Source organism: Abrus precatorius, unplaced genomic scaffold, assembly GCF_003935025.1.
Source record: "Abrus precatorius isolate BTA unplaced genomic scaffold, Abrus_2018 Scaffold6, whole genome shotgun sequence".
In the NCBI taxonomy this organism is placed as follows: domain Eukaryota; kingdom Viridiplantae; phylum Streptophyta; class Magnoliopsida; order Fabales; family Fabaceae; genus Abrus; species Abrus precatorius.
This window is the reverse complement of record NW_020874406.1, coordinates 24,434,827-24,457,756: the sequence shown is the minus strand read 5'-3', so window position 1 is coordinate 24,457,756 and position 22,930 is coordinate 24,434,827. Positions and strand designations below refer to the sequence as shown.

Here is a 22,930-nt window from a genome sequence, read left to right as displayed (position 1 = left end):
AACAGTGAACAAGGTTTCATTCACCAATAAGATTCGATCTCACCGAATAGCACTTCGATTAAAGTAATGTGTAATGCGGATTTGATTAGTGCAAGTTTAGTGCTCTCATTTAGGAGCTTAATTATCCAGGTGTCAATCATCAATAAATCATGTGTACGGAACCCAAGCAAGATAGACTTTGCATCTAGGTTCAAAATTATTTTTTATTCATTAATTATTCCAGCTTTGGAAAATGCTACTTTTACTGGTCATCGTGCCATTTCATAAATACTTCTTTTTGTGAAGGAATTAGCGGCATGTAATCAGTGAAGCACATGAAACTTAATCATTTATAAGTATACTCCCTCATCAAATTTGTAGCACTCGGAGAAAGATGGCATCACTTTTTCTCGGAAGTTGGATGTGTATGTCTCTTCTCCTGTCGAATTATGATTCTCATGAGCCCCATCTACAATCAATTTACGTGTACTGTTCATCAACATGGTTCTTAAAAAGTAGTCTTCACTAGTAGAACTGAACTGTGAAGGCATCTACGCTTCCCTTACCTGCCTTCTCTTACACCAAAACCTACCATGTTGAATCTTGATCGATTGTTAATGGTTGCTCTCTGCCTTTCGTTATAATCCAAAGTCAAAACAACTTGAATAAATTTACCACCACTTGTGATCTGTTGTTCTTTATGTATTAAAGTATTTGTTTATTCATTAACTTCATTTCATAAATATTTAAATCATTTTAATACTCTTTTAATATATCTTATATTTTATTATGATTTCATTTGATTAAACTTATCGGTAAGTATTTATAGGAGTAAAATATTAAGTAGTAAAATAAATATTAATTTTTTAAATTTTTTAAAATTTATTTAAATTCTCTAAAATTTAAAGAAATAAATTATTTTTAATTTATAAAAAATTATTCATTTTTTATATTAATTTTTTAAATATAAAAGCTTATTCAATCTAGTTACATCTCTCTTCTTATCGCATCGTAATATTTATCATATTTTTTTAATAAACGTTCATGAAATCACTTTAAGCAAAGTTGAAGGAATGTCTCAGCAGTATTATTTTTAAATTCTTCTCTATGAACATCAAAATTACATACCGCTGCTCAATGGAATCAACCTTAAGCAATCACCTTTAGAAGAAAATCACTTATGAACTACTAAAATTTGAGCAAGAAGAAAGTAAGGAGTACTAGACGGTTTTAATTTAATTCATCAAGATATGTTGGCATCTTCTAAAGAATGACATCTGCAAAATGACCTGGGAGCTCCAATAGAACGGTAAGATTGCAAAAGGTTGCAATGCTTCCTTCATATGTCTTGTTCCCGAGAAAAAGAACAAAACTTGCTTATTGAATAATTTAGACCTATCTCCTTCATTGACTGATGAGTTTACAAAATCTCGCATAAGCTCTAGCAAGCAAATTGAAGCGAGTGATTAAAAGGATAATTTTAGAAAACCAAACAACGTTAATGAAAAATAGACACATGCTTGATGAGATTTTGATCTTAACCAAAGTGCTTGATGGTGCAAAAAGAAAAGAAAAGAAATATACAGTGTTAAAAATCGACTTTCAATAGGCTTTTGACTCTATGAATTGGGACTTTCTTTGAGTCTTTGGATAAAGGAATGCATACATCAGCAAGTATTTCAGTTATTGTCAATAACAACCCTATAGAAGAGTTCACTCTACATAGAGGTCTTAGACAATGACACCCATTATCTTCTTTATTCCTCGTAGTTTTTGAAGGGCTTAGTGGTCTATTGAAAACAACCACTGATTAAGCTGCTCAGAAATTCAACCATTTTATTTTAACTCATTATCCTCCTTGTTGGTATCAGTCAACTTATTGAAAGCTAACTCAAGAAACCTCACTATACTTTTCATAATCATCAATCTTTTCACTTGGCTTTCACAATACAAATATAGAATCTCTAAACTTAAGTGTGAAATTACATCTTACGATTAAACAATTGCTGAATTAGGATCTCATTTACGATCTGTTTATTTTAAGTTAAACAAAATTAAATTTGAACATTAAATACGATTAGAATACGTATTAAATTTAATTTCAACTACAAATTTTATTTTAAAACGAATATTGAAATTTTAAAAATTAATTTTATATAGTTATGAAATAACCCTAATTAGTTAACGTGGATGGAGGAAAATTCAGGGGGACAAACTAGTATTAAATCTGTTTTAACTAAAAATGAGTTAAGGAGATAATTTACAACATGGATGGGTTGATTATTTCACATTTTGATGACTGTATTTTCCCGTCACTATATATATGAATCGAAAGAAAGAAAGAAATCATAAAATGATTCATAATGTGAGTTTCATTATTTTTTTTTAATTCTTAAAGAATGATTTTAGATGACTTATTTTCCATTGGTTTGGATAGGCGATACAATACATAGATACTAGAAAAACAATGTGAGTGTGTGGAACGTGAAGTAAAGAAGTCTTGCATTGAAGATGAATGAAAGTGAAGTCCATTAAAGTCAAAAGTTTCCTAAACAATCTATCTTAATTTTTTTAGATAAGGATATAGTTTAAATTAACCCATTAATATGATTCCTTGTTAAGTCCATTGAATATATGTATAAATCTCTAGATTCTTGCTGAACTCCTAGGCTCTTAATGGGGTTATTTTTGGCTCCAAGAATCATTATCATGCTTTTGGGAGGTGACATGAGCAGGTTCTTATGTGCTTGACCATATGTCTCTTGGAAAGAAGCTTTTCATTTTTAATTTCAGTAGACTTTTTGAATATCTCTAGCCCTCCTAGATAAAAGAAAACGCTAATTTAGGCCTCATAAACTCTTACTTTCCCAGCATATATATACGTATAAAAGTTTAGGACAAGGATCTACTTTAGAGACTGGCTGGGCCTAATTACTTTCTAAACGTCTAAAATGATTTAGTTAATGCTAACAAACTTTACTTCGAGAGCTAGAAAAAGGAGCATGTTATGTGGAGAACATATTCGGCATTAAATTACATACATTACTGATATTTATGATCAACTAGAACTGAACTATTCAATTCTTTAATTTTTCAAATCCAAATTTGAAATAAGGAGGTACCCAGAGATCTCTTTCTCTTTCTCTCCCATACACACACATCAGATAATTCTATGTTATTGGTATGGTTATCCAGTTTACTAGTTCTATGACCATGAAATAGCTGCCAAACTAAAGAGATTCCCAGAAGTCCTTTTTTTTTTATGTCAACCCAAAAGTTAATGTTAAACGGAGGCGTATATAAGTTCACTTTCCTTGACGTCGAGATAAAGTTCTTCGTGTGCCAAAAAAACGACAAATGAGTAAAGCTAGACTCATGTTAAAGGCATCCAAATTTGTGCTCCCTCTTACACTTTTCAAGTTAGCTTGCCAATTTGGGCTAATTTCGGATATTTGATCTTAAAACTGCTTTTGACTATGCATGTGTTCTAGGCTTCTAATTGAGTTTTTGTTTTACTCAGTCCACATGAGCTTCATACGTATTTTTTCACAATGTTTTTATTAATATTAAATTACAAAAAAATTTCAATGTATTATAATATATTTTTTATAAAAAAAATATTATTAAAATATAAAGATTGAATTATGTTATTAATAAAATTAGAATACTCCTTATAAATGATGGATAGTCCTTTTCTTATAATTAAACTTTTAAAATTGAATTAAGTTTAATTTTTTAATATAATACTAAAATTTATATTGTTTAAATGAGAGGCGAGTTGTAAATATTTAATCTTTAAAACTTTATACATTAAATGTTTATATTTGAATGACACGCAAGCATGGAAGATGTGTTAAAATATTTTATATTAACTAAAAATAGAGTTAGAATATTTTTTATAAAGATTAATTTTAAATTAACATTTAAATATATTTAAATTTAATTTTTTAACCGATAAGATAAAATATAGAATTTTGTTAACCAGTCGTAAGAGTTGAGTTTAAACATCTACAAATAAAAAAAATTTATAAAAAATTATAATTATTATATTAAAATTATAAAAATACAATAAATATTTTAATTTCTAATAAAATTTTATTATTATACAAAACTCTAAAATATATAGAAAATAATTAATGTGAATCCAAAATAACATTTGTGTTTTTGCAAGCATCCTATCTAGCAAAGCTTGTGAAGAGAAAATCACAACAGTAAAATAATTCAACCAAAATTTTAGGCAGAAGGAAGTTTATTCAAGTTAGAACAGGTGAAAGAACATAAAGTCACTATTGACATAAATAATATCATTAAGTTAGAAGACAATCCCGTTGGAATAAATACGAGTGTCTCGTGGAAACTTGAAATTATAGGATGTTTATTCACAACTCATTGGAAAAGGTATAAAGTTTTGAAATGTACAGGAACAAGATATTTCAAAGAATTTTGCAGAGAAGACAATAATCATTTTGCACCACAAAATGTTTGAAACCGTTTGGTTAACGATGACAATATCTACTGGTATTGAGTAGTAGACACTGGTGTCCGGAATCACAAAGTAGATGAACTAGAATGGTCAGAAATTTTCACGGTATAGCAACAGAAGTTGGTAACGCTGATATTGGTCTCTATGTAAGAGGATATTCATGCATTTACAGTTGAATATCAACAATTATATTTTCACCCCCTCTTTTTATTATATTTTTTTTTACCTTCTTTTTCTTCTTATCTCTTTTTTCTTCTTCTTCTTCTTTTCAGATTTTGATCTTCAAGTAACATGATACAATTATGTTAAAGAGTGAAAGACATAAATTTTTAAATCAACTTTAATTAGAGGAACTTACAACTAATCATTGTGAATCCTTATTTGATAAAAATATATCTTATTATTTATTAACATGAAAACATTTAATTATTATTATATCATCCATCATTTTTTTTCTATCTTGGTTTTCTTTCTACATCTCTTTCTTCCCTGAAAATGGAGTTGCCCATCTAAACATAATGCGTCTTTATGATCTGCCTATCTTTCATGACAGATTTTGGTCTAACTTCAGCAAGAAAGGATCTGGGAGTGTTAAGTTCATTAGACTTTTGAGAGATTAAAGAACTTCCTTTTGGTTCCCCCTTTGGATATTCAGGGAGAGTAGACTTTGTTAACTTTGGAATTGACTCCACCGCAAGATCTGACCTCAACTTTACAAGTTGAGTAGAATCATTGGGCCCATATGAAAAAGACAATACCCATACCCCTAACAAGCATGGTCCAGATCCAAAAAAGAGAAGCATGGTACAAACTGGACTTCTCACCACCACATAAGTAGCTGCAAACCAATCAATTTTTGGGCCTGGAGTTCAGATCATCTTCATTTTTTTTTGTCTATTTTTTTTATTTAAACAATAAAATTATTACAACACATTTTATTATAAACTTATTAATGTTTTCAAAATTTTTAATAAACAGAAAATTTTCCATTTTCTTTGAAAAAAATAGAGAGATCTATTTCTTGGGCTTGATATGTGCTTGTATAAAAGTGAATGAATTATTTATGATATGCATTAGACTTACATGTGTGCTCACAATTACACACAAATCATACAACACGCAACTAGAAACATACATAATTTTTTACATCGATATTATTAAATGTTAGAAATTTCAATAAAAACTTTATATATATATATATATATATATATATATGACACGGTGTATAGGTTAGAAATTGAACTAATTAAAAGTGAGATAATTATTTATAAAAGTCAATTCACAATTTTTTTTTATCGGTTTCTTAATATTTTTCTTGGCAATATATTAGGGTCCTTATTACTCAGCAGGATCAATTCAATGTAGTTTTACTTTTTCTCAGGACTTAGATTCTTTTTATATTTATCTATATAACATTTTAAAATGATTGAAATTAATGAAACTTATGTGGGCTAATAATGATCCATTTCTTGTCCACCAGTTTGATAAAATTAACCAATTCACGCTTTGATGGAATTTTACACAAAAAAATAATAACACCATGAATGAAACTTGGACCCAAAAATTAATGAAAAAAAAAAACTTATACACAAATGAGAGAGTTAATCAAAATAGTTGGATTATATGTATAAGATAAAAATTTTGTCTACTTGGCCTCATTTCATTATCCTTTTTATTCTCGGATAAAAATAATTTAAAAGTTAAATGATTTATTTATTGGTATTCAAATTCAAGATTAAATGTTAAACTAGAACGACTCGACGCAGGTTGATTTATGTGTTAAATGATAATAAAATATTTATTATTAACAATAAAATACATATTTTTTTTCTTTAATTTATACATGTAGATTTATTTGATTTAAAAATATTATTAATAGTACATGAGAAATTGTTTCTAGTTAGTTATATTATTTATCACTCTAATTACCTGTATCTTATTAATTGACAACCACATCGTTCATTAATCTCTGAAAAATGGCATACATTATTTGAAACAAACCAAATCTCTCTTAAATAAGGACAAAAAGTAACGTCCAAGAACATGTAGACAGACATATTCTGGACTGAATTTGATAGTCTATTTTACACCAAAAAACTTCCTCGCTCTTTTCGCCTATGTTTGACGAAAGACCAAACCGTGCAATTCCGCTGCCTAGCTTGGCCAAATGTACCGTTTATTAATTTTATTTAATTTCCTAAACATCCTTCAAAACTGAGAAGAGCCTATAAACAGCCACACACCCCTCACCCTATGCATATTCATAACGACGTTATCATGGCTAACTCCAAGTCAAAACTAAACCTCACAACTCAGAACCCCCTCGCTATTTTCCTAACAACCTTAATCTTTTTGGTCCTTGTAATTAACAAGGTCAAATCAGACTCAGTTTCTTTCAACTTCCCTAGTTTTGAGGCAAGTAATAAAAACATAGCTGTCAACAGTGACACCGATGCCAACGTTAATGGTGGAATACTACAAATGACTAAAAAGGATCAATATGGTAACCCATTTCCACACAGTGTTGGCTTAGCTGGCTTCTTCGGAACAGTTCCTCTCTCTAACAAAACAAGCGGCAGAATCGCAGACTTCACCACCGAGTTCACGTTTGTTGTGAACCCAAAGGGTTCACAACCTCATGCTGATGGCTTCACATTCTTTCTTGCATCACTCGATTTTGTGTTCCCTGACAATTCAAGTGGCGGGTTCCTTGGACTTTTCAACGAAGTAACAGCCTTAAACACTTCCTTAAACAAAGTTGTGGCTGTTGAATTTGATAGCTTTGCAAACCAATGGGACCCCAACTTTCCAGTGTCTGATTCTCCTCATATAGGAATCAACATCAATTCCATTAGATCTGTTGCAACTGTGCCATGGCCAATCGATCGTCAATCACAAGGTGCAATAGGAAAAGCACGCGTAACATATGAATCTGTGTCAAAACTATTGAGTGTGAGTGTAACTTATCAAAATACTAGTGCAGTGGAATCGTATGCTACTACTTTATCGTATCCGATTGATTTTGCGACTGTTCTGTCGGAAAGGGCGATAATCGGTTTCTCTGCTGCCACTGGGGAATTGGTTGAAACACATGACATTCTTTCCTGGTCTTTAACTTTTTCCTTGTAGACTAGCATAGCTGGGAGAAGACAATAGAGTGTTGCTTCAGAGCTATGAATCTCTTTCATGTTTTAATTAATGGATATGATATTATTTGCTGGAGAGTTTTGGGTGTTTACACGTGAGAGATACTTGAATGAGTCAATTTTAACTGGATCTTTAAGTTATAGTGTTTTTAGAGATTGATATTTTTTAATGTTAAATGATTTTTTTATATTGTGTATTTATTTTTTAATATAATATTAAATTGAATTTTTTTGCAATATAATATAATATCTAGGCTTAAATATATTTTGTGATATATAATTTTTTTTGTTTTAGTTTCCTCAAATTATTTTTTGTGTTGTCCTTTATATTTTTATGAATTTTTAATTTGAATTTGGCTGCTAAATATAAGTTTCTAGCTGAATCACGTCAATAAGAGAGATTAAAAATATTAATTTACTAAAATATAAAAATTAAAATTGAAATTTACTAAAATGTATGAACTAAAAATATATTTAAGCCTAACATTTTTTAAATTTTATTAAATTTAAAATAGTTAAATAATATATTTTTAACTATTTATTTAAAAAATTCAACTTAATGATACTTATAAATTGCATGAAAAACTACTAATATATATACTAGGTAAATGCTAACAGATTTTTTCAGTGACTTAAGAATTTAAAAGTAATTTTTTTTGTTTGAAATGTTATTAATGTATCTTCTATAATTTTTCATGCAATCTACTCTAATTTTTAATAAAAAGTGTATATTTTATTCTTTAATCTATGCCTCTTGAATACTTAGTTAGCAAGAATTGATGTAATAAATATAATAGATAAAAATAATCTATTATGCTACGTTAAAAATTTAAGTTTGAAAATTGATTTTTTCATTGAGTTATTAAAAGTTTAGGTATAATGTTTTAAGAAATATCTCTGATGACATTTTAAAATTATAATTAAAGTTTCACTTTAATAACCTATCAAAATTTGATGTTGTCAAAGATTATTAAGATTAAACTCTTTTTGATTAAAAATATAAAAAAAAAAACTTAAAAACAACGTTTAAATTTTGTCCTAACTGAAAGTCGTGAAACTGTTTTATTTAATCAAATTTATTTAATATATTAATTGTTAAACTAGTTAACTCATAAAATGTAACATGCCATAATAACAGGTTAAAATTTATATGAATGTTTTTTTGAAATTTTGATTTTTTCTGAAAAAATACATTTTAAATAAATTACAGTTTCAAGATTTTTGATTTTTTGTTTTTATAAATATTAAATATTTAATTTAAAATTAAAATAAATATATAAGTAGTGTAATGACTAAAATAAATAGGACAATATAAAACTCCCAAAAAAAACCAATATAAATAATATTTAAGCAAATTTTTGTATTAAATTTTATTTTTAAAAACAGAAATTTTTTTTAAAACAGAAATCAAATATGGTCCTTCAGATGAAAAAAAAACGTGATATTTTTACTTTTAGTTTTCCTTTATTTTTTTTAAAGAAGAGGATATAATATACAAGATTCAATATGATATAATTATACACAAATTCTTATGATGCATACATTACTTAATGGTGGAGAACCGTACAATAAATTTTATAGCCATTTTTTTTATTAGAATGAATTTATTAAAAAAAAATTAAAAAGAGGAAACAAGTAAAAAATGAATTTCATTAAAAGACTATGCCAAACGAAATGAATAAAAAAAAAGTGTGCCCTAGAAAACTCAAGGGCTTGGTAGATGACGAGGTTGAAGGGAAATTCTTTTTGCATTGTAGTGTTTTTGGAACTATTCCACTTTTGTTTTATATTTTTTTGGAAATAATATTTCGACAGATATTAGTTATTTTTATAAATTAAACTCTCTTTTTTTTTTGTGTGTGCATGAGAGATTGGGGTTTCTTGAATCACCAGAACCAGATTCTGAGAGGGAGTGTGGTTGCAGCAGAAACCCTAATCTAAAATTGAACTCTCAAAATCATTTCCAGAAGGTGAGGGGGAAAAAAAAAGTTAAAACGTGGATCATGGTGGGTTTGAGCGGCAAAGGAGGTCCACGGTGATTAATGGCTAGGCCTTACTTAACAATAGCGGGCTAGGCTTTCTTAAAAATAATCACAATTACTGGGTCTAGTGTATATGGGCTAATGGGTAAAGACCCTTTTCTTGTCCACTTGTTTATTGGCTTTACTCACAAAACTAATGGTAACCTTGACCAAAAATAAAAACACAAAATTACTGATATCAGACCAAAACAAAACAAAAGTCAATTCATTGTGTGAATGAAACATAGTTTTTTCAGTTGATAACTAGGTAATACTCTATAAACATTTCGTTTACTTGGCTTTCCCTTCACTATTTACCACTCTAATTAGCTGTATCTTATTCATCGAAAATATCATCGTTCATTAATCCCAAAATTTGGCACAGATTAAATTGTTTGAAACAAACCAAATCTATCCTGAGTAGACAAATGTGACGTCCAAAAACTAGTGGACAAATGAATCTGATAGTTTACATTTCATAACAAAGCTTCCTCGCCCTTTTCGCCCATGTTTGACGAAGACCAAACTATGTAATTTCTCTGCCTAGTCTGGCCAAATGTATTGCTCAATTATTTAATTTTCCTAAGCATCCTTCAGAACAAGATCTTACATATAAATACCTGCATTCTCCCCTCTCCATGCATCATTCACAAAAATACAACGATGGCTAACTCCAAGTTTGCAACACAAAACCCATTCTCCATTTCCCTCGTGACCCTAATCTTTTTCCTCTCGCTAATTACCATTGTCAAGTCAGACTCATTTGATTTCAACTTCCCAAGTTTTGAGGCAGGTGTTAAAAGCATAGTAGTGGACGGTGATGCTAACACACGAGGTGGAGTACTACAACTGACTAAAAAGGACCAATACGGTAACCCAACCCAACACAGCGTTGGCCTCGCTGCATTCGTAGGAACAATTCATCTCTCTGACAAAAAAACTGGGAAAACCGCAGATTTCACCTCAGAGTTTTCTTTTGTTGTGAACCCAAAGGGTGCACAACTTCATGGTGATGGCTTCACCTTCTTTATTTCATCAATAGACTTTGACTTCCCAGACAATTCAAGCGGTGGATTCCTCGGACTTTTCAACGAAGAAACAGCCTTCAACACCTCCAAAAACCAAGTTGTCGCTGTTGAGTTTGATAGCTTTGCAAACGAATGGGACCCTAACTACCCAGTGTCTGATTTTCCTCACATAGGAATTGACATCAATTCCATTAGGTCTTCTGTAACTGTGCCATGGCCAAGTGAAAGTCAACCACAAGGAGCAATAGGAAAGGCACGCATAAGCTATGAATCTGCATCAAAACTCTTGAGTGTTGCGGTATCTTATCCAAACAGTCCTGTGAGGTTGAATGCCTCTGTTTTGTCGTATCCTGTTAATCTTGCGAGTGTTCTTTCTGAATATGTGTTTGTTGGTTTCTCTGGTACCACTGGCGACTTGGTTGAAACAAATGACATTCTTTCGTGGTCTTTCAGTTCCTCCTTGTAGAACAGCACAGCCCGGAGTGGAGAATAAAGTGCATGTAATTCAGAATTTGTCATTGTTATTGTTGTTTATGTTTCTGTTTCTGTTTCTTCCTGAATAAGTGGATTTTGTTATTGTTGTCATGTTTCAATTTCCTGTTTCCCTGAAAAGGATTGTCTTAAATTTATGAATGAAGATACTCTTTCCGGTTCATATTATTAACAACTGAGAAACATATAATGATATTCTTGGTTTTATGAATCATTTTTAAAATAGTTTTATTGATGTTTAATATAATATTCTTTACATATTTATCTTTTATTATTAAACTTTTTTAAAAAATAATAATGGATTTTAACTTTAATTAGGAATCAACTTAAAATATTATAATTATTTTTAAAATGAATACATTAGCTATATTTAACAATTTTTTGAATTTATGTAATTTAATTAAAAGAGTTTTATCAAAACAATTGAGAGGAGAGGAGTAATATTCTATTGTATTTAATATTATAAACGATACAGTATGATTAGATAAAGTAGAACTAATAACTAATAGAGTTTGGTTCAAGTAGTAAGTAACTTGATATTACTTATATAAGATTTTGAACTTAAGTTTATGTGTATGCAAAAAAAATTTAATAGTAAATTCACACACTACATTTAAGTGTGCGACTCAAATCAAATCAAAATCAAAACAAATAAAAAAAAAAGAACATAACTAATCTATTGTTTATAAGAAAGAGGAAGGTGGAGAGAGATATCGGAGAGGTTTTTAATTTTTATTTATTAAATAATATTTTTATAATATAAATATTTAAATTAAATTATTTTAAAATAAGATAAAAATATTATTTTATCTATTTATAATTTTTAATATAGTTTAATTTTTTTACTTTTTTTATTTACTTAAATAAGTAAAATTAATTTCTTTTATCATTTTCTTCCTTTTTTAACTTATTTAAATAATTTTTTTACTTAATTTTCATTATTTATTTGTCTATTTATTTTTATTTATTTCACACCATTTAAACAAAGTTATGAGATAGTCTTAAAGAATTTATTGATTGGAGTAAACTCTTTATCTCACAAATTAGAGGATTTAATCTATGTGATTTTTTAAATTGGAGTGGGCAGGATGAATAGTTAATTTTTATATCCTATATTTATTGATTTTTCTATTATTTTAATTTTAATTTTAATTTTTTTCTTTCATTAATAATAGAGAATTAATTTTTCTATTAATTAATTAACATTTTTTTTGTGTGGTGATTATTACGTGCCACACGTGAGAATAAATTATTTAAAACCCGTTTGTTTGCACTTTTTAAATTGAAAGTATGTTTGAAGAATTATAATAATATATAGCTTTACGAAAAAGATAAAAGAAGCCATACTATAAAAGCACTGCTTTTTTCAAAAGCTTAAACGAACTCAACATTCACCATGCATCAATCCTCGAGCCAAGGGGTTTCTAATGGTTTTACAACTTATGAAACTCTTTGAAAAATTATGAAAATTTCGAGTATGTTTGATTTTTATTTTAAAAATAGTGTTTTAAAATAAAATATAATATAAATTTGATGTCATATATGGTTCATCCTTTAGAATTTGTGTTTCCAATTATTAACTAAGGTAATTAGTAGATGCTCATATAATAATACATTTGGTGGACTTCGATAAATCTTACATTTGGTGGACTTCTTAAAATCCTTTTGTTTTAATAATATTTTGTAATTAAATAATTATTAGCGAAGGGAAATTAGTAAAATGTGTTTTAATGTAATGTCGTTAGTTTTATGTGTGAAATATTTCCTCTAACACAAACAGTATGTTTATTTTGAATAAAATGAGAAGGGAAAAAGAGATCATAAGAATAAAAATAAAAAAGCAAAAGTATATTTTTATCATTTAAATGCATGAAAATGTATGAAAGGATATGGGTAGTGGAGGGTAACTTTTCCTTGTTAATTATTCATAAAAATAAAACTATTTTCATAGTATAAAAAGTTATAAAAATTATATTAAAATAAAATAATATATTTGAAGTTAAATTTTATTTTTTAATTCATATAAAATTTCAACTGTTTATTTATTTCCTTTCATTTTCTTTTGCAATACTTACTTTCTTTCAACAATAAATTATCTACTATTTTAATTTCATTTTATTTTTTCTTCATGTTTCACTTTCCTGCATGATGACAAAAGGCTCTTATAGATGAACTAAACGATGATTTAACTTGCCAATATTTCTTTTTCCATTTTCTCTCTATCCGTCGGTAATGAAGAATTTGCAAATTATAACACAACATGCACAATGGGGTGCTTATAATTATATCTGAGTTTGCAGATAGCTATCGAAAGTAGAGTTAAAAATAAGCTAGATTAAATTTTGTATAAATAAGTTTAATTTGTTTAATAATTTTGAAGCCTAAATTTAGTTTATTATTTATTATAGACTTTTTTATTAAGTATAGTCTAACTTTTTTAAATTTTTGATTTGATTTATTAAACTTTTTAATCATTTACTTCGTATTGAGACATTCAATAGATTATTAAAATTTCTTAGAAATAGAAGTTATTACACTATCTAAACATGTATGTATTGAGACATTCAATAAAATTATCTCTTAGATATATATAATAAAGATATTTTTTGACTCTAATAAAAAATATTAAAATTTTTAATTTAAAATTTTATTATTTTAAAATTTAATTAATTTAATATATTATTATAAATTTTAAATAAGTTATTTTAATAAATTTAATAAATTTTTCTTCAAGTTTAAACTTAATTTATTTAATTAATTAAATTTTTAAAAAATTTAAAATTAAAATTATTAATTAAATAAATTAAATCAATTTAAACTTTAAAAATATTAGGCCGTAAGTACTTCTCGAAGAACTTGATGTATTTTTCTCCTAAACAAGTTAATTATGACCGCATAAACCTAACGACGACCGTAACTATTGTTTTACAATAAACAAAAATATAGATATAAAAAATTGATATAAAATAATCATAATTGTACGTTGTTGCCACCCGATATCATATAGATTAGCATATTCCTCAATCTTTATTTTATTTTGCCCACGGTACCATGCCATTGATAACTAGTTTTCATGCATTTTGCAAACATTTCTCACCAATATATCTTGGGGAGCATATTCAAAAGAGATAACCAAAGTTCTGTTGACCAACATGTCATGGACCGATATAGGGTATATGTGAATCTTTTACACAATTTCCTCGGCTTGTCCACCTTACTAAGTTGGAAATGAGAATGACATACTTGTCATAATACAGTATATGCAAGTTGCCGTATTTTAGCAATTTTATTGTAATTTATAACCTTTTTAGGCCAAAACAGCCCTATAAATAACCTCAATCACCCCACTGTCTAGAGCACCACAACATGGCTTTCTCCAACAAAAAATCTAAACTACTCCAATCACTACTCATCAAAATCCTCATCCCTTTTCTCTTGCTACAATATCACAGCGTCAAGTCACAGCAATCCCCACTTTCAGCATATGAAACCGTTGGTTTCAGTTACTCCCTTTTCGAGAAAGATAATCCAGACATAATTTTGCTAGAAGATGCTTCTGTCTCTGACGGGGTTATACGGTTAACCAAAACCGACCCAGCTGGGAAACCAATCCCACGAAGTGTTGGCCGAGCGGTGCATCTCACAGCGATTCACCTTTGGAGCAAAGACAATGGAGATCTCGCTGACTTCACCACCTATTTCTCCTTTGTCGTGAACAATAATTCAGCACTACATGGTGATGGATTTGCTTTCTTTCTTGCACCAGCAGGTCTAGAATTACCCAAAGCAGAACCTGGTGGCTATCTTGGGCTTTTCACCCCGGAAACTGCGTTGGACCCAACTAAGAACCATGTCGTAGCTGTTGAGTTTGATAGTTTTACAAATGATTGGGACCCCAATGCACCATCTCAGTTTCCTCATATTGGAATTGATATTGACTCTGTTAAGTCAGTGGTAACTGCGGAGTGGCCAAGTGAAGTTGAACCGGGTAATGCTGTAGCACAGGCAAGCATAAATTACAACTCTGAGTCAAAGAGATTGAGTGTGTTTTTGGTTTACCCTAGGGATAATAGAAATGCCACTGTCTCAACTATCATTGATCTGAGGACTGTTTTGCCGGAATGGGTCATCGTTGGTTTCTCTGCCGCCACGGGTGATTTGGTTGAAACACATGACATTCTTAAATGGTCTTTCGAAGCAGCTTTGTAAATCCAACTGCTTTAAGAGTTGAAAGAGATCACCTTTAATAAATTTCTCTCTTGAGGATATTGTCTTAAGTTGATTGTACTGATGAATGATTTCTTCCAATAAAAAATGTGTCCACCTTAATGATATTAGCAAGTAAGATATATATATATACATCACAATATTATTATCACTTATTTAACATCTTTTATTTTTATTTATGGTTCTCTTTCAGCCACCTTATATCACTTATCATGTTATTATTTCTCTCAAAATGAAAACACCTAAACGTTTTCCCTTATCTTAGATATTAGCATTATTCTCTTCTTAAGATGGAATTATTCAATAGCACACAAATCTTACGTAGGTAACCAGCTCTTCTCACGCACTCATTGATTTAATTTAAATGATAAAATTTAAGTGTAGTTACTTAAATTTTTTTGTAACAATAAAGTTTTGCTTTTAATAATTTCTGATAATTTTAAATATTGATTTTTATTATATAGATAATTAATATGATAAAATTTTGAATTTAACCTAATAAAAATACTAAAAAAAATTCGTTGTCATTATGTACTTTGGCCATTGCATGCATGTTCAATCTATGTAAATAGCTACATATTAGTCTCAAGCTGCGAGTCTCGTTTTCAATTTGTGCTTTGGCCATTGCAATTCGTACGAGAAAGTAAAACTAGTACCTCACTCTGTTTATGAGAAGCTGGAAATCGATTCTGTGGAATTGAAAATTATCTCTTACTGTCTTCAATTCGTCGTATAACCCGTGCTATATATATTTTTAGCCGTTGCTTATTATAATTCCGTTCTGATAAACGCGGAAACAACTTGCTGTGACAGGTTGTTTGTTTAGACCGAGAAACTCCTTTTCGAGAAATCAATTTTTTTTCCTTTGATAAAACCTCAGTTCAATTGCCTTGTAATTCAGGATTTTACGTTTAACTCCGTTTGCAATGACATACCCATTTCGTTCCCTGAGCAGTAGTGAGAAAATAAATTAATATATGACGATGATCAAATGTAAAATATTTTGTAAACACCAAAAGTGAACACTTATTTTTTTTTTGTTTTTTTTTGTGTGTGTGTTTTATATATGGTATGTTTTAAAAATTTATATGTATAAAAAAACAAATAAGTAAGAGATAAAAATAATTATATCAATATTATTTATGATGTTAATTTTTAGTAGTTGAAGTAACAAAACTAATATACTTTTGATTTATAAACGTTTAAACATCATTAATATCAATTTAATATTGTATGTTAACAAATTCATGGGTTCATATTGTGTTTTTCGCCTTCAAACTTTTCTTTTTCAGGATATCTTTTTTCTCTAGGTCCACAACTTCTCCACGGTGTCCAATTTGTTTTCTTTAAACAAAACCGTAATCCTCTTCTAATTTACATAAAACGTTTAATCTCCGTTTTCATGTATCTATAACTAGTAAATTTTTTATTAAAAAATAAAGTATTTATTACATTTTTATAATTTTAATATAATAAATACATTTTTAATAAAAATTATTTTTAAGAATTAAAGTCAATAAAACTCTTAATTAATTATTATTCTCCTTTTAATCTTCAATTTTGTCCACTAAAGGAGAGAATCCAAATCCATTAATTTTTCAAAAGTGCGTTTTTTAATCTTAAGATGTTTAGATAAAAACCACTTTATAATCGAATCACAATGGATTCAAATCTGTCGTCTATTCAATTGCACATCCTATGACATTACTATTCAACTTGAGGCATAGGAAAAGAAGAGGAACAAAAAGAGACACGAAGAAAGAACACAAGAACAGAATGCCGGGACAAATGATGGATATTTCAGGTTGGTTTCTTCGCTAAGATTAGTATAATGAACATTTTTAATTGGCAGGGGCCTTTTCTTAATTGCATTGTTTAGTATCAATTTTGTTACTTACTATGATTGATTGTTCCTCACAAAGACATCGTCTATGTAAGTCATCTGCCTTCATCATAAGCTTTTTCATTATTTAAAGGGAGGTAGGGAATTGTCATTTTATTTATTATTAGTTAAATTTTTTTAAAAATATAAATTAAACTTAATTTAATTATTTTTACATGCATTTTATATTCTTTAAATAATTTTAATCGATAAATAAAAATATATTAAAAATGGTGTTTCTAACGTTTCTTTAGAACAAACACTTTACCATATTCAGCCATTCTAAAAGTGGCTTAAGTGCAAGACTTACTATGTATCTTTTGATTTGGTGTGAAATTTGACATTCACTTTTAAGTCTAATTAACTTCAATTTAATTATTGCTTGCATTTTCATTTTCATTCTTTTTGTTTTTTTATTGTCAGCACTTTTTTTTTTCAAAAAAAAATTAATGTCACAAGTTTTTTTTAATCCGATTTGACTTTTTTGATTATTTATTTAAATTCTAATTTTGTATTAAGATTTTGAGAGAAAGCATAATTCGTGATTAGAGAAGAGAAAGTGACCTGTAAACTTAAATAATAATTTAATTATTTAAAATGCCGTAGATAATTTATAATGGTAAATTTTAAATTTATTATTAACAAACTAAAATGAGATTTTGTTATATAATTACTAACTCACGTTAGATGTAGCCTAAAATAATATTTAATCTTTCTTTTATATTTTGAACGTTTTTTACCTTTTTTTTCTTATTTCTTAAAGTTAGATTTTGTTATTGTTTTTTATTTAAATTTTACTATTTTTATTTTCTTTCTTTGAAATAAGCTTTTATTTTTTATGTTTTAAAATGTTTTTACTTTTTTCCAACCATTAAATTAATGGATAAAACTTAAAAGGACGGATTCCCAGAACAGGAAAAAAAAAAGTTATGCTAGAAAAATAACCTCACTTTCTTATGTATGTTATATTACACAACTACTGCAATCCACAACTAATGTTTCTAATTTTTTGTCCCTCTTCTAATCACTAACTGTCTTCTTATTGTTTAGAGTTTTTTAATCGTAAAACACATTATTTTTCATATATTTTAATAACATAGGTCGTATTTTTCTTATTTATTATCTCTTTTAAGATCGTTAATGACATTTTTAGTATTATTTTTATAGTCTTAAAATAAAATAAAATTATGAAAGATAAACTATTTGTTTATCATTAAAATTTGTTTTTCATATTAAACTACATATTCTATTTAATTAATAACAATTTTATTTATCTATATCTATTATACTAGATCATTTCTCTTATCAGCATAGATCTTACTACATGACAACACCACTATCTATTAAACACGCTAAAAATTTAAATTTATCATAATAATTATTTATCAAATATTTTTTATGAATGTTTCAAATATAAATTTTTCATAAAATTATCAATTAGAAAGTTTAAAATTTTGTATATTATATATACTAATTAGCTATCACAAATATTGAATGCAAACAAATCCGTTGAACGGAAAATTGACTGACAAAAGACTCACCTAAATATTCTTTTAGGAAACTTTTGAGAAAACAAACAAATTTAATTTTGTTGCCTCAACATATTTTATATAGTTAGATATACATAATTTACGCTTTGACTTTTAAAATCTTCAATATCTTCAACCATGAATTTAATGCATTGATTTTGGTCATTTAGAGATGAGCATATATATAAAACATGACCAAATTCTAAAATGTTTACTACCGCCCACCCAAATATATGTATTAATCAAAAGCCTTACAACATTTTTACCATATAAAAAACAATTTAAATAACCACAACCAGTAATTTTCCCGTATATTAACAAGTTTTAAAAGATAAATTCGAATTGAGATTGACTAAATTGAAGTAATAGTATTTAAAAGGAACAAAACTATAAATAAATATTAAATAAAATACCAAATAAATAAAATAGTAACATGACTATAATAAGATAGATAATCATTTCTAAAAACTATTTTTTAAAGAATAAATATGAAATTTATAAAATCAAGTAAAATAAAAAAAATCACATGAATAATTTAAATTTTAAAATAATTTTTCATATTTTATTCATTATATATTATTTTATACAATATATAATGGACGGATAAAATCAATACTAAGTATATCTTGTATTGATTATATAGGTAATTTAGTTTTTAATATAATTTGAATACAATATTTTGTAATTATATTACATTTATTTTATTAATATAAACACAATTATGTTTATATTTTTTAATATACTCTATTTTAAAAAATAAAATATTAAAATATATTTCTAAAATAAATTAATTATTTATATTTGTGTGCAATAAATTTTTTTATTTTCAACATTTTGATACAAATATTATTTAATTTTAAGAAAAGTTTAAATTTTTTTAATATTTTATACAAAAAATATATTATATTAATTCTTAAAATCATTTAATTATGAATATTTTTTAAAATAATATAAAAGATGAATTAAATATATAAGCCTTAAAAACGAACAATGTTTATTCAAATCTACAAAATATTTAATATGAAATGATTTTCAAATAAACTTTATTTTATTATTTTAAATGCATCTTTAAATAATGAATTTGACCTTTTATTTTATACAATTAAATGATGAGTATTTATTTATTGATGTGAATGGTTAACAATTATTTTGATTTTTTAGAAATAACAAATAATAAAATTTTATTTATGCATTTACAATATTAGATTTGTATTTTTTTAATAATAAGTAATAATCCTTTCCTAAAATCCTATATGGTAAAATAACTGTTTATATGCATTTATTATTATTTAAATTTTTATTATATCATTTATTTATTTTATAGTATTCTTTTGTTGATTATTATATTTTTTGTTATATTTTTGTAATTTATTTATTTCTTATTAGATTGTTTTAATATTATTTTACTAAAAGTGTGTTTGGGAGTTAAACTTTTAAGAGAAAGGGAAAGATATACAAAATTTTTATTTTCGATTAATCTTTTATAATGTCATAATTTTTTAAAGTAAAACTCAAAATAATAAATTAATATAAACTTAATGTGTTAATACTTTATTTAATTTTATAAATATAGTAAATTTTTAAAATTTAAAAATAAAATATTTATTTTTTCATTTCAAAACTCAGAAAACGTATCTTAAAAAATCTATTTTTTATATTATTATTTCATTATAACCAATAAATATGTATATGTGTGTCACAATTAGGTTCATATTATTTAATTCTTTGATATTAAGTTTATCCGTTAATTATTAGTGATTTATGACTAATTTTACTATTGAGAATTATGTTAGAAATACATTACAGTGTGTGAATATGATATAACAAGTAATTATCATTCTGCATTCAAACATCTTGACCATTTATTAATTTTAGGTTTAATTTAAATATATATATTTATGATTTATCAGTGGACCATATAATATTGTTATGTTCAATATCAAATAAAAAAATTAAATGTTGTCTAAAGAAAAAAAAGGAAAGTTTTACTTTTCTTTTATTAACTAACTAATTTAAGAGAAAAATATTAATTTATTTTGATTTGAAAAATAAAAATAAAAACCCTTTTGTTATGAAATGAGAAATATGTATCAATCTGGAAAAAAGAAAATAAAAGTTGAATTTCTGTAAGAGTAAATTGTTCATATGATTTACCCATTAAAAGTATAAAATGATAGTGATGTGTATGCTTCAAATGTGCAGCACTAGTGGAATAATATGCACATATATATACATGAATGGTAGTCTCAATTTCAGAGAAAAGCGTGTGAACACTGTCTTTCCTTCCAAAACATTGCTCCATTCATCCTCCTAAGAGAGACAGGTCCGAAGCATTTTCTGATCTCTGTTTCTTTTCTTTGTTTTTGCTATTATTTTTTAAAATTTATAATAAGTAAAATTTATGATGAATATTACTATCCAGGGTACTAAATTAAAGCAAAATATAATTACTTCAATAACTATATATATATATATATATATATATATTCCTTTATGAAGTAAATCACAATAAAACGTATTGTATGTAAGCACTTTTTTTTTACTCATTTAAGATGTCTATTTATTCATGCGGTCCTCCTCAAATTAACTCCCACCATGTTACTTAATGAGAAGTGTTAGTGATTATGTTCAGAAGTTTTGTCATAACTAATGTTCAGATCTTGTGTTTGTTTGCAGTGATCCATTTTCTTAATTTTAATGTCAATCACTATTGATAATCTACGTTTCCAGCTCGCAGATTTTTCCTAATCAAGGTGGTTTACTCTGTTTAATATTTGAAAAAACACAAGTAATTGGGAGTAATATTTGAAATTAAAAGCAATTTATACAATTAAATTTTTAAAATTAAAGCGTGGTTATTTTAATTTAATTTAATTTTTCTTATTTTTTATCAGTTATCCGAAAACTTAATTGCTGCATTATTTTTTTACTGTTTATTAATTGCATTAATTATGTGTAAATATGAACTTTTTCCCTGATTTTGTTGTAGCAATCAGTACTGCATATTGTGAAGAAGAACTGAAGACTCAGAATCCTGAAGAAATCATAGGATAATATAGTTGCGTATACAAAGCAGGTACGTATATCAGCTATCTCTTGTTATATTTTTGCATTCCTTGTTAGTAAAAATTATCATACTGAAATCAGAAATGGTAGAATTAAGTATTTTAGTACTGAAACTGACTACAATTCAGATCGCGATTCTAACTCACATTAGTCTCGAGAATTTTGATTATATTATGAATTTGATTAATCTTTATTCTTTCTTAAATATAAAGATATTTATTAACATGCATATTATAAACTTTTTCCCCTCATGACTTTATAATTATTTATTATTTTTTATATTTTTCAAAAAATTTCAGACAGTTAATCCATTTTAAATTTTGTATGCTAGATTTACTTTGTTCTTTAAGATTTTGCGTTCTCGAATTATTTAATTTTTAAAAAACAAATTTTTATCTCAAATTTAGTAAATTAATTATACATTTAAACTAATATTTTTAAAAATTTTAAAATTTATTCTTTTCCTATTAAATCTAAACTATTGATGCCGTACACGACAATTTTAAGCATTTTTCTTTTAATTTAGATTTAATATGTTTTCTTAAATTAACAAAATATCCATATAATGGACAAAATATTTTCTATTTTAGTTTAACATCATATCCTAAACCTAGTTTAAAGATTCTTAGCTTGAGATTATAATTAAAGTTGCTGAAATGAACTTTGTTTTGTGAGCCAATAGATGAATTTTTAGTGAGACAAGTTATAAAAAAAATTAATCTATAAATTTTATTTATTTATTTATTTAACTCACTTAATCTACCAATTAAACAGGCTAAGTCACGGTGAGACACATTAACTCGGAGGATCTTAATTTAGATGTTTCATATAAAATGTAAATATAAAGATCATATAAAAATTTTGATGATTTGAATTAAATAGATAGTAGTTGTTAAATCATATATATAAATTTTCATAATTTATTTTTATTTTTATTTTTAAAAGTTATAAAATTTTAAAACAATCACAAATACCATACGGTACAAAGAAAAATTACCAATGCATGCATAGGTGACTCTCACCGTCAAACACAGTTGAACTTCAAAATACTTTTATGCTTAAATAAGTTTTTTTTCT

General features: G+C 26.7%; 3 protein-coding genes across 3 annotated transcripts; all 3 read left to right on the top strand.

Moving 5' to 3' along the window:
• Positions 1-6,739: 6,739 nt before the first annotated feature.
• Positions 6,740-7,591, top strand: LOC113869671 (mannose/glucose-specific lectin-like). The gene has a single exon (XM_027506117.1). The coding sequence runs from the start codon at positions 6,740-6,742 to the stop codon at positions 7,589-7,591; it is 852 nt and encodes a 283-aa protein (XP_027361918.1).
• A 2,701-nt stretch (positions 7,592-10,292) lies between these two features.
• LOC113869714 (agglutinin-2-like) lies at positions 10,293-11,123 on the top strand. The gene has a single exon (XM_027506170.1). It carries the CDS (start codon positions 10,293-10,295, stop codon positions 11,121-11,123), a length of 831 nt encoding a protein of 276 aa, XP_027361971.1.
• Positions 11,124-14,515: 3,392 nt separating this feature from the next.
• Positions 14,516-15,358, top strand: LOC113869773 (mannose/glucose-specific lectin-like). The gene has a single exon (XM_027506243.1). The coding sequence runs from the start codon at positions 14,516-14,518 to the stop codon at positions 15,356-15,358; it is 843 nt and encodes a 280-aa protein (XP_027362044.1).
• Positions 15,359-22,930: the final 7,572 nt, after the last annotated feature.

What these genes read in the sequence shown, in the direction of transcription:
- LOC113869671 (XM_027506117.1), top strand. Translation starts at nt 6,740, where the DNA reads ATGGCTAACTCCAAGTCAAAACTAAACCTCACAACTCAGAACCCCCTC.
- LOC113869714 (XM_027506170.1), top strand. Translation starts at nt 10,293, where the DNA reads ATGGCTAACTCCAAGTTTGCAACACAAAACCCATTCTCCATTTCCCTC.
- LOC113869773 (XM_027506243.1), top strand. Translation starts at nt 14,516, where the DNA reads ATGGCTTTCTCCAACAAAAAATCTAAACTACTCCAATCACTACTCATC.